A 10,909-nucleotide genomic window follows, 5' to 3' on the forward strand; every position below is an offset into this window, starting at 1 on the left:
TGACACAAAAACACAATAAAAAGCATTGGTCCAGTCAGTAGGACTGCAGTATCTCATCTAAGTGCCGTACCAAAGACTAGCTGTTGTACAAGGAGAGAAATAGAGAGGAAATGCAAATTAACTCAAAGCTGAGGAAGACTTATGATCAGGAGAGAAAAATGAAGCCAGGTAGAGTCCTCTTTGGGCAATGCACTCAGACTGAACTATCCTAATAGTCCTCTGTATTGAAATGAAGGGGAAAAAAAAGCTCAGTAACTTCAATCTGCTCCTGTGATCCTCAGTGTGATTGTTATTGCTGAACTCACAGAGGGAAAGACAGGCAAGCACTCTAAAAATCCCAGGCATTCCGCCGTAGAAAGACCACATCTCCTGTATTCAGTCTTCTCATTCTGTTTCGGGTTGTTTGCTTTTCCAGAGGACCTTCCCTCACTTTCTCCCTTCCTCTGTGGCTGGGTGCTGAGGAGGCGATGAGCAGAGGAGTTGTGTAAGAGGAGAGAAATATAGGGGACAGTTCTGAATTGAAAATGAAACAATAACAGAAGTGGATAAAAAGCAATGGATCAAGTTATGCATCTGCTATTAGTGGCTGGATAAAGAGCCCTGCAGTCCCAAACACACAAAGGATTATAAATACCCAGAGAAATACTCTGTCTATCACCATAGCTACGTATTTCCAATCATCTTCCACCTGCAAGAGAGAAAAAAAAAGATAAACTATGTGTAATATAGCACGCAATTGCAAATTGATATTATGCAGCAGAAATGTGCCTTGTGGTTTTGAATATGAAGAAGAACATACATGCAGTCAAGAATGTTGCTTGTCATGCTTATAGTTGCTGCAGTTTTCAAGTGTCTTTAGAGGGGGCATTTAGCACTTTTGGCTGAGAATTCAACACTGTCCTAGTCTGCTGAATTTTTCTAAATATTCAAGTCTGTTGGCAAGCTATGGCTGTGATGCTGACATTAACAAATAGGACCTGATCATATGGTGGGTGCAGAGTGGGGCGGGTTAACAACAGGCAGAATCACCATAGCTGCACATCACTAGACCCTGTCAAAGGATTTATCCTGACAACTCACACAAGAGACAGTTCACTAGTCCCGCTTGATTCACCACAATGTCACTCCAATCAAGCCCCACTGATTTCAGCAAACTGGACAGTCAGACACATAGACCGGACAGTCGAACACATAGGGCAAAGCCAGGGCCCTGACTGAGAAACCACTGTGTCATGTGCTAATCAGGCCAGAGTCGATTTTGTATGTCTGAGAGATAAACCTTAGAACCACGTTCAGTGAAGTTGCTGTCCTTTAAATGTACCTATATACAAAGACTGCTGCATCAGAACATTCACTCATATAAAACCAGTGACTGGCTAAGAGCTCTTTGCTTAAGGATCTTGCACTTGTTTGCCGTTTCTTGATGTTTTCCTCCAAGGTGCTGCTGCTGTACTTCTTGTGACAGAAAATGCAGCAAGAACTCCAGCTGCTGTAAATGTTGCCACAATTTTTAAAGGGCTTTTATTGATACAGGACAAGTGCATGGTATCACCGATATGGCTTTGTATGTCTGACTGAAGCAGAAGCAGTCTGCAGAATCATTTCCTCATTGCCCATGTGAGAACAAACCCCTTTTCTTCCCCCAAAAGAGGATTTTTCTCAAATGGAAAATCCTGCTTTCCATCCCTAGTGTGTTTTGAAAAGTAAGATACAGAGCTGCTGATGCGCACACCAGACTAAGAATACAATTTCATGTGGCAGGAGAGATTTGCAAAATGCAAATCAGCAAAACTGGCAATGGAAGACTTATCATGAGCTGTATAATCAAGGTAGCACGTTATTTGGACTGCTTCACAATATGCCTCTTTTTTGGAGTGCATTGGAGAAATCAGCTGAATATAGTACATGAATATGTTTTATGCAGCTGATGCGGCAGTGAGAGCATGGCTAAAATGTTTAGGTCAAGCAAAACACTAAGGGCATAGGTACTAAGCATGGGTCAGCTCAATCCCCATCCTCCTCTGTGCCAATAGATTCCTGTCTTTTGCTTTGGGCTAGCATATATTACCTACTCATCCTATGAATTCAGTCATTAGGCCTTAACTGTAGTCCTTTATTCAGAAAGTTACGGACTTTGTTTTCAGATGAAACCTCTGCAGGACATGAAAAAGGGAAAAAAAGTAATTTTGGGGTTGCACAGAAGTTGCAGGAATTTGTGCTGTTTTCAACAAAATATTCTGATAGGAAGAACACTGCTCAACATTTCCCTCACAAAGTATTGGCATTTTTCAATAAAAATACAGCAGTATTTAATTTTCAAATGGATCTTGCTGTCGTAAAGCGTCTAAAAACTTCAAAACCAGAAGCAAACATTTCCTGACAGATCAAAGATAAATGTTTCATTACAGAATCAGAGAATCACAGAACGGTAGGGGTAGGTCATCTAGTCCAACTCCCCTGCCAAAGCAGGTTCACCTAGAGCAAGTTACACAGAAGTGCATCCAGGTGGGTTTTGAGTATCTCCAAAGGAGACTCCATAATCTCTGGGCAGCCTGTTCCAGTGGTCTGACACCCTCAATGTAAAGAAGATTTTCCTCATGCTCAGGCAGAACTTTCTGTGCTCCAGTTTGTGCCTGTTGCCTCTTGTCCCTTCGCTGTACACCAATGAAAAAGACTGGCCCATCCTCTTGACACTCACCCTTTAGATATCCAATTTATAAGCATTGATAAGGTCCTCTCTGTCTTCTCCAGGGTAAACAGCCCCAGGTCTCTCAGCCTTTCCTCATTGGAGAGATGCTCCAGCCTCCTAATCATCTTAGTAGCCCTCCGCTAGACTCTCTCCAGTAGTTCCCTGTCTGTTTTGAACTGAGGGGCCCAGCACTGGACAAGTACTCCAGACATGGACTCACCAGGGCAGAGTAGAGGGGAGGATAACCTCCCTTGACCTGCTGGCCATGCTCTTCTTGATGCATCCTGTTGGATGCATCCCAGGACACTGTTGGCCTTCTTTTCCACAAAGGCACATTGCTGGCTCATGGTCATCCCATTATCCACCAAAACTCCCAGGTCCCTCTCTGCAGAGCTATTCTCAAGCAGGTTGACCTCCAACCTGTACTGGTGCATGGGGTTATTCCTCCCCAGGTGCAGGACCCTACACTTGCCCGTATTGAACCTCATTATGTTCCTCTCTGCCCAGCTCTCCAGCCCATCCAGATCTCACTGAATGGCAGCACAGCCTTCTGGTATGTCAGCCAAGGTTCTAAAAGCTTTTTTAAAACATCTTGAAGTGTCAGACAATTCCTATTCCCTGTGAGGCCTGGATGTGGGGGGAATGTCAGTTAATCTTTCTTGGAGCTGCTTTTAGTTTCTTGTGTTTACATCTGAGAATCTGGCCCCAGAATTCTATAAACTTCAACGTGCATCATTTTCTATGACAGTAATCCCAGTTAGGATGAAAGATTTATAACCTCACACAAGCAAATCCATTAGTTCAAATGCCAAGTCTCTTTGTTTTTAATGTCTTTATTCATCTGTTGTCTGTTTTTATTCAGCTGTATTCCCCCAAAACTCAACTTTTTTTTCAGCATGTGTTTGTCATGGCTGAAAACACTGTATTGCTGAAGGCACAATTAGTCAAATCACTGTAAAAAAATCAGAACACACCAGACTGAAAGAAAGTACAGAAAACAGCATTCTGAAAGGAATATCTTTAGCAGATTAATCACTGGCTGAGAATAGTTCTCCCCCAGATCAACTACTGCACTGCTAGACAAGCCCCATTCTTTAAAAATCTGTTCCCAAATTTGCTTGTTCCATTACTAACACAGAAAACACCCTGCTTGGCAAAAAGCACGCTTAGTATTGACATGTCACTGCTTACCAGGGCTGAGCAGTTGGTGAGCAGTGGAAGGTTGCTTCTGAGGATTTACAGAAGCAGGGTTGGAAGAGACCTGGAAAGGTCCTGTCTAGGCTATCCCCTGCCCTATGGCAGGATCAACTCTGCCTGGACCACTGCTGATCAAAGTTCATTCCTCATGGCTGCAACAGACTGATGCTCCTTTTCCTTTGAAGGGTAAGCCTCATATCTAATCTAAAACTGTCTTGCTGCTTAAATTATCCACTGGGGATGATGAGATTGCTTTTCTTGTTCCAACCCCAATGGATGATTTACCTCCTCCCTTTCTGTAGGAAACTTTGACCCATTCACAGGTCTCAAAATTTTCCTCTCTAGACCCAACAACTACAGTTCCTCTGCACTGCCCTCCTAGATCATGTTTCAACTTGCTGGAAGTGTGGTCCCACGCCCAGCTGGGTGGTTACCTCCCTTACCTCTTTGGTTTCATTTTGAGACCTCATGTTCTCTGCGATGAACTGGACGCTGCTAATGACATCCTTCACTTCTGGGGAGTACTCCATGTGCTCTGTCATGCATTTCAGTGACTGACAGCTCAGTCGTCTTTTTTTGGTGGTAGTGAGTTCAGTTGCCTTATCACAGTGACTGCATCGCTGCTCCTTGTGTAATTTGGTATCTTTGTGTTTGTTGTGCTTTAACTTGCCTGACATATTGCCTGATCCTTTCTTGTTTTTTCTGAAGATATTTTTTTTCTGCTGTTCTAGTGGTCTCTGCATCAACAGGACTTTGGGGAGCAAGCTAAGAAAGATGGGTTTTACCCATTTAGGCATTGTGTGTGTGGTTGGAGTCCTGTAATGTATATTCAGGACAAACACGGTGATGACAATTGACAGAGTCACAAATATCATAGTGAAGAGTAAATATTCACCTACGAGAGGAATTACTAAAGAGGTGGATGGGATGGTTTCGGTGATCACCAGTAAAAATACAGTCAAAGAAAGGAGCACAGAGATGCAAAGAGTCACTTTCTCACCACAGTCAGATGGCAGGTAAAAAACTAAAACAGTCAGGAAGGAGATGAAGAGACAGGGAATGATCAGATTTATGGTGTAAAACATTGGCAGCCTTCGGATATAAAAGGAATACGTTATGTCTGTGTAAATCTCTTCACAGCAGTTGTATTTGATGTCATGTTTGTAGCCAGAAGCATCAACTATTTCCCACTCACTATTTTCCCAGAAGTCATTCATATCTACTTTGGATCCAATGATCAGAAGATCAATTTTGGCTTTGTCATAGGTCCACGAGCCAAATTTCAGTGAACAGTTCTGATGGTCAAATGGGAAAAAGGTAATATCCATAGGACAGGAGCTTTTAAAAATAGCTGGTGGGGTCCAGGTGATCATTCCATCATAGCGAAGGAGGGCTTTGGTCTTGCCTTCAACTTGAAAATCTCCCACAGCACTAGAAACACAAATAAGCAAAGAACATAAAATTACCACGAAAATAAAAAGTCTTTCACGGACACTGCAAGAGGGTAGAGAAAGGGTAAAATGGAAAAGTGTTCATCGTACTTATTATACAAGACAATATCTGGTTTCCAAATTTTATCTGCTGGCACCCGAACAAATTTAATGCCATCATATTCTCTGGGATCCCATCGCAATTTGTAGTCATTCCAAATCTGGAAGAAGAATGGACAAGGATTTCAAAATCTTGTATTATCAGCAAATATCTGCTTCTCAGTTCTTCCTGTAATATGATAGGCTATGATAAAGACTGAAAGTGCAGCACATGTAGAAGGGGACAATTGTCCAAAAGACAAGGCCATCACCTGGAAAAACCCTGGACATACATGAACATCACTCACGTTGATTTGCTACAAGAAATTTTACAGAAAGCTTTGTGTGGACCACAATCAGTGCCTGAAGGAAGTAACTTTGGTGGAAGTTGGCTTGTTTTTCTCAGCAATTTAGGTCCTCTAAGGATCTTCTATACATAGATCTTTGTCTATGTATAAATGCCAAAACCATCAGGAAAAATAGAGGCATTTTCCTTTTGCTAATAAATATTTTGGTTGGAATCTTCAATATGGATATGACCCAGAACTGCAGAGCTGCATATCTAGTCACTCTTTAACGGCTACATCCATCTAGATTTACCAGATAAACAAATGATCATGAAGCCGGAGGAGAATATATCACCCAGGAAAGATGGGAGATGTAACTTCTTGGAAATAACACTAAAAAAATTACTTTTTCAAATGTGGCTTTAGTTAATGGAGCTTCTCTTTATTCATACCTTTAAAATCCTTGTTACAAAACAAGCACTTATTCTATAGATGTAGCTTACAAGGTAACACATTTAATCATATCAATGCACAATGCATGAGAAATGCAATGCAGTCACTTACATGTCTTAGCCACAAATTTGTTTCCATAATCTGGTTGACTTCATCCTGGAAAGAAACACAGGCATGCACATCTTTACTCCATAAATAAGTTACAGACAGTATCCTGAGATGGCCACAAACTTATTCTGATAAAATGGAAACTAGAATTCCACATTAACTGACGCTAGATTTTTTCTGGCTATTTTCAGTGGGCTTACATATTACGCACAGTCATGTGCAGCTCTGCTGAAAAATTTGTAAAGCTCTACTGAAAAATTATGCCCCACAAATATCAGGCAGACAAAGACCCACACTGTTTTGCCAGGGGCCTGAGAACCTGGAGAACACAAAATTACATTTGCTCTGACCACTACCAGGGGAATAAGGTTCTGCTGATGGCTATGTGTTTTGTCGGATTCAGCATCAGTACCACAGTGTTCTTGAATTTCTACGAAAGCCTCTAGAGCAGATGCACTCACCCAGTACTAATTAGGTCACTGTTGTATGGAGACTTTCTTTTTACCTTGATGAATTTTCTACATTGTGTACTGAAGATTAAGTACAAAGATCATTTTGAAAGGCCTGTAGGGTTCCTGTCCATGGGTGGAACTATTTAAGTTCTTGCAAAAATCCTGACTCTTTCTTGAGAAAATCCAACTGGTTTACTTATGATGTTCCTTTTTTTCTCCAAAGCCAACACTGGGAGCCAGGGTCTGCAATGTGACACAGAACTGCTGAAACCTGCCAAGCTACCTGTAACATGGAAACAAATACTTTGACAAAGGAACTCCAAAAGGTGAGAACTGCCTTTACCATGAGGCCTTCCAGTGCCTTCATTTATACTCTCAGATAACATAGCTCCCTGGCTGCTGTGGGACATTGCTCCTCACTGTTTGCCTGTCACTTCACTAGGTACTTCAGAATCAAAACTCAGCCTCTGTTCTGTGGATAATTTGCTTCACAGAGCAAAAACCCTTCAGCAAGGGTTAAGGTTAGGTTTTTCTTCTTCCACAGTCCCTCTTCCTGCCCATCAGGTCTGCCACCTCAGACACACTCACCCTTGTATACAGTGTGCCCCAGAACACACAACAGTCATCCCCAGCTCCATGCTTCAGAACACCACTCTGCAGGCTGCATGTCTCTTATGTTATTTTGAAACAAACAGACTGAAAAAGCATGCAAAAAAAAGAAGAGTTGATCTCTCAAGACCACTGGGAAATTACATTGGCCCCACAGGAGAACTAGGCCACATGCTACCCAAAGTGGACACAACCACGTGTCTCTGGAGTGGGCTAACCCTGTGGAGAGTGGACTTGGACTTAGTATTGCTGCTCTGGATGCTAGAGGCTCCTGCCTTGAGCAGAGGGATTTGATGCTACAGAGTAAGCAAATGAATCTATGTAGTTCAAACCGCTCGGTTAAGCAACCGGAGTGACTCAGCTGACAGAAAGAACAGCAAAGGTCTCAGCATGTACACATACACACACATGACAATGTCAGTTATGAGAGTTGTAGGTGCAACCATCACAATTACATCTGCTGCTTTAGCAATTTGCGTGCATTTGCAACAATCCTCAAATCTCAGCAGCATTCTGTAATGAGTCTTACCACATTTGTAAGCTGGGTAATGGCCACTTCAAAATACACCGTGACAGGATCAGACACATTTTCCACTGGCCTGATGAACTGGTTGTACTGGGAGAAGAGTTTGTGAAATAATTGTTCCTCTGACTCACAGGCTGTGGTATCTGTGTTGGTAAAGATAGAGAACCTATGTCAGAGGTAAGGAAGAGGGAAAGAAGGTGCTGGATAACATACTAGTCCATGTCGTATTTCTGGATCCTGTTTTTGTGGCCATGTATCAAGACAGAAGCACAGAGAGAAGAGGCCTGTCAGTATGCTGTCAGTTGAAAGCATCCTCCTGCAAGACGTTGCCCACTGCTCCCTGTCTCCTCAAAGTGTAAGGTAATGGCCTGAATGGAAAGTCTTTTCAACTGGATCTAGCCTATGGGCCTCTCCTGATATGAGACCAAAGTTGAATAAGGTGGTATGAAGTAGAAAAAGTAGAAATGCGGTGGATTTAATCTTTGGGAGTTTTTAAACTTCGTGAGTTTCATGTACTGAGAATTTGTGAAAAGCATAGATACTTACCCAGAAATTAAAAGCTTGAAGCTGCGACTACTGGATCAAAATCTACGTCAGGGTTTCTGATAGGTGATTATAATGATACCTCCAAGTTTTAAAAACTGACTACATTTTATCCTCATGTTTGCTATTTCAGCTCTTTAGATAGCACAATCTTTGCAAGGAAGTTAATTTATTAAGTTCTATGAGAAATAAAGGTGGAAATACTAAGATTTCTTATAGATAGCATGCATCTTTGTAATACAGAGCTGTATTACAGAGCAGATCATAGCTGTAACCCTCAGTCAATGCAGGACAGAGTGAATGGCTTAGCGGGAATAAGCTACATGACAGGCACTAATCTGCCTCACTGCAGAGCCAAGGAGAATGCTTTTAATCTGCCACATACAGCCCAAACCTGAAATAGTTATTTTCACAGTGCTAAAGACTACAGGCTTTGATTTAAAAAGGAAGGATTAAATCATGCGGACTCCGGTGATACCAGCTCAGAAAAATATTTTTCTTGAATAATTTCACTATTTCAATGCACTACTATAATTCAGCACTTAAATTCAAAATACTTTATAAGGCAAAGATTTGGAACTTGATCCTCATATTAAGCCCAGCTGTGCTATTGAAGCTATATGATGATGCCAACAATATTACTTTTTCAGATACATGGTGATAAATTTTCACGTTAGTCCCAGATAGCACTAGAATATGTCAGGAAAGCAATCATGATAAGCCTTTATGACTGCAAATATTAAACACAGAAGGTGTTTATGTCAGGCAGTGTGGTCTCTGGCACAGCACAGGACATAAATTTTCAGTTTACGTTTCCTTCAGTGAACACAAGGGCCTGTGCTTGTACAGAAGTCCTACAGGGAGATGCTCAGTCTCAGCATAGTGCACTGTTTTCATGCTTAGGCCGTCCTTACCCCGTTTTTGAAAAAAAAAAAAAAAAAAAAAATTACATTTCTGCCTCTAAGGTGATACAAAGCATAGTCAGATTCAGGGGATATCACAATTAAAAGCTGAAATGTTGGTTACTGGTGACTTACATGTATGGAAAGAAAATGCTAGTAAAACTACCAAGACTTCATGTTTTGTTTCATCCTTTTTTTATTTCATCCAGAGAAGATACATGAATCTCTGTAAAGTATGGATGTTTGTATATCATGTATTGTGCTATTCAAAAAGGAAATTGTAATTTCCCTTTCAGATTCCCTGATCATCATCCATTGCACTGTGACTAGAAGTACCCTACTGTGGGAACATGACTTTCTTACCAAAGTCTCATGACTAAAGTTGATAAGTATAAAGTCATGTTTCATTTGAAATTTTCCTACCAGCTTCTTAACAGACATGTTTTAAAATAAAGTAACAGAAACAGACAAGTATTTAGGCCTTTAATTTTTATACTTCAGTTACAGACACTTATCCCATTGGTGCTGCTTTAAGACAATGCCTTATGCCTTGCTACCACAAGCACTGTAATTCATACATGTCTTGGTCATCAGCCAAAGTGAGACTTTTTTTCAAAAAAGATGTAGCATCTTAAAAGCAAAAATCCTGCTCAACCTCAGTGAGGTGTGCATGGGAATCACTCCAGCATACGTAACCTTAGATCACAAACAACAGTGGAGAAAAATACACCAAGTTCTTACTTTTGAAGGTGTGAGTACCAAACATGCACATCTTTAGCCTGTATTATTTAAGCAAATGCAAAATTCAAGCACCAAATGAAATGACTAGAACTATTTCATTTTCATTCTTTGCCAGAAATAGTTCCTCAATTAGTTATGAAACCAAAATGAAGAGTTTTATGCATGAAAAATAGCATTGCTTTAGCTCTCTTAAAACACTGTTGCAATGTTACAGATTTCAGGTTAGAAACAGCTGGTAGAAGCTTTACATTGAATTCATTCCTGGAAAACAGAAGCAGAGACAGTGACTAGAAAATATTTTAGACACTAGTATCAAAGAGAGCCTACCTTTAATCAAGGATATGAACATGAATGCCCACACACAGAAAGCAGGGTAACACCAACATAGCCACCTCTCAGGATGCATTGCTAGCAGCAGAATAGAGCTTCCTTTTGAGAAGAGAGATTTGGGGAAAGAAACAGAAGGCAAGAAGACATACAAGCCCCCTCGACAGTACGCAGGTGGCACAAAGATGGATTTCAGTCTTGCATTTGCAGCAAACTCTGCAGTCTGCTGAGCAGAGCAAAGCCTTGCAGAGTTGCTTCCACTATCAGCAGGCGAGGAGAGCTTATGCTGTGCAGAGAGAAGGGAGTCGGGCAGCATCCTATCAGGTGACTTTTCACATTTCCAGTCACCCGCACCCTTGCCTCTGGGGGAATGTGTAAGTGTGCAGGAGAGAGAGGGAAGGCAAGACAGGGTGGCCAGTGTGAGGCAGGGAGGAGGAATTCACTCAGTCCTCCACCCCCTGGTTAAAGAAATCCAAAAGCAGCTCCTTTAGCTGTTGCCTGGTGCTCACCTGACTGAATCTCTCAGACTAGGCAGAGATGAAACAA

General features: G+C 41.5%; 1 protein-coding gene across 1 annotated transcript; it reads right to left on the reverse strand.

Moving 5' to 3' along the window:
• Positions 1 to 565: 565 nt before the first annotated feature.
• Positions 566 to 10,442, reverse strand: CHRNA6 (cholinergic receptor nicotinic alpha 6 subunit). The gene is made up of 6 exons (XM_009954985.2): positions 10,364 to 10,442; positions 7,854 to 7,993; positions 6,267 to 6,311; positions 5,428 to 5,537; positions 4,330 to 5,317; positions 566 to 688 (listed from the first exon to the last, which is right to left on the reverse strand). The coding sequence occupies exons 1-6, from the start codon at positions 10,440 to 10,442 to the stop codon at positions 566 to 568; spliced, it is 1,485 nt and encodes a 494-aa protein (XP_009953287.2).
• Positions 10,443 to 10,909: the final 467 nt, after the last annotated feature.

The sequence above is a fragment of the Leptosomus discolor genome, chromosome Z (assembly GCF_034619465.1).
Source record: "Leptosomus discolor isolate bLepDis1 chromosome Z, bLepDis1.hap2, whole genome shotgun sequence".
Lineage (NCBI taxonomy): Eukaryota > Metazoa > Chordata > Aves > Leptosomiformes > Leptosomidae > Leptosomus > Leptosomus discolor.

What these genes read in the sequence shown, in the direction of transcription:
- CHRNA6 (XM_009954985.2), bottom strand. Translation starts at nt 10,442, where the DNA reads ATGCATCCTGAGAGGTGGCTATGTTGGTGTTACCCTGCTTTCTGTGTG. An exon ending in GTTCATATCCTTGATTAAAG is followed by an intron (nt 7,994 to 10,363) that starts GTAGGCTCTCTT and finishes TTACCAACACAG; the next exon opens with ATACCACAGCCTGTGAGTCA. An exon ending in TTACCCAGCTTACAAATGTG is followed by an intron (nt 6,312 to 7,853) that starts GTAAGACTCATT and finishes GTTTCTTTCCAG; the next exon opens with GATGAAGTCAACCAGATTAT.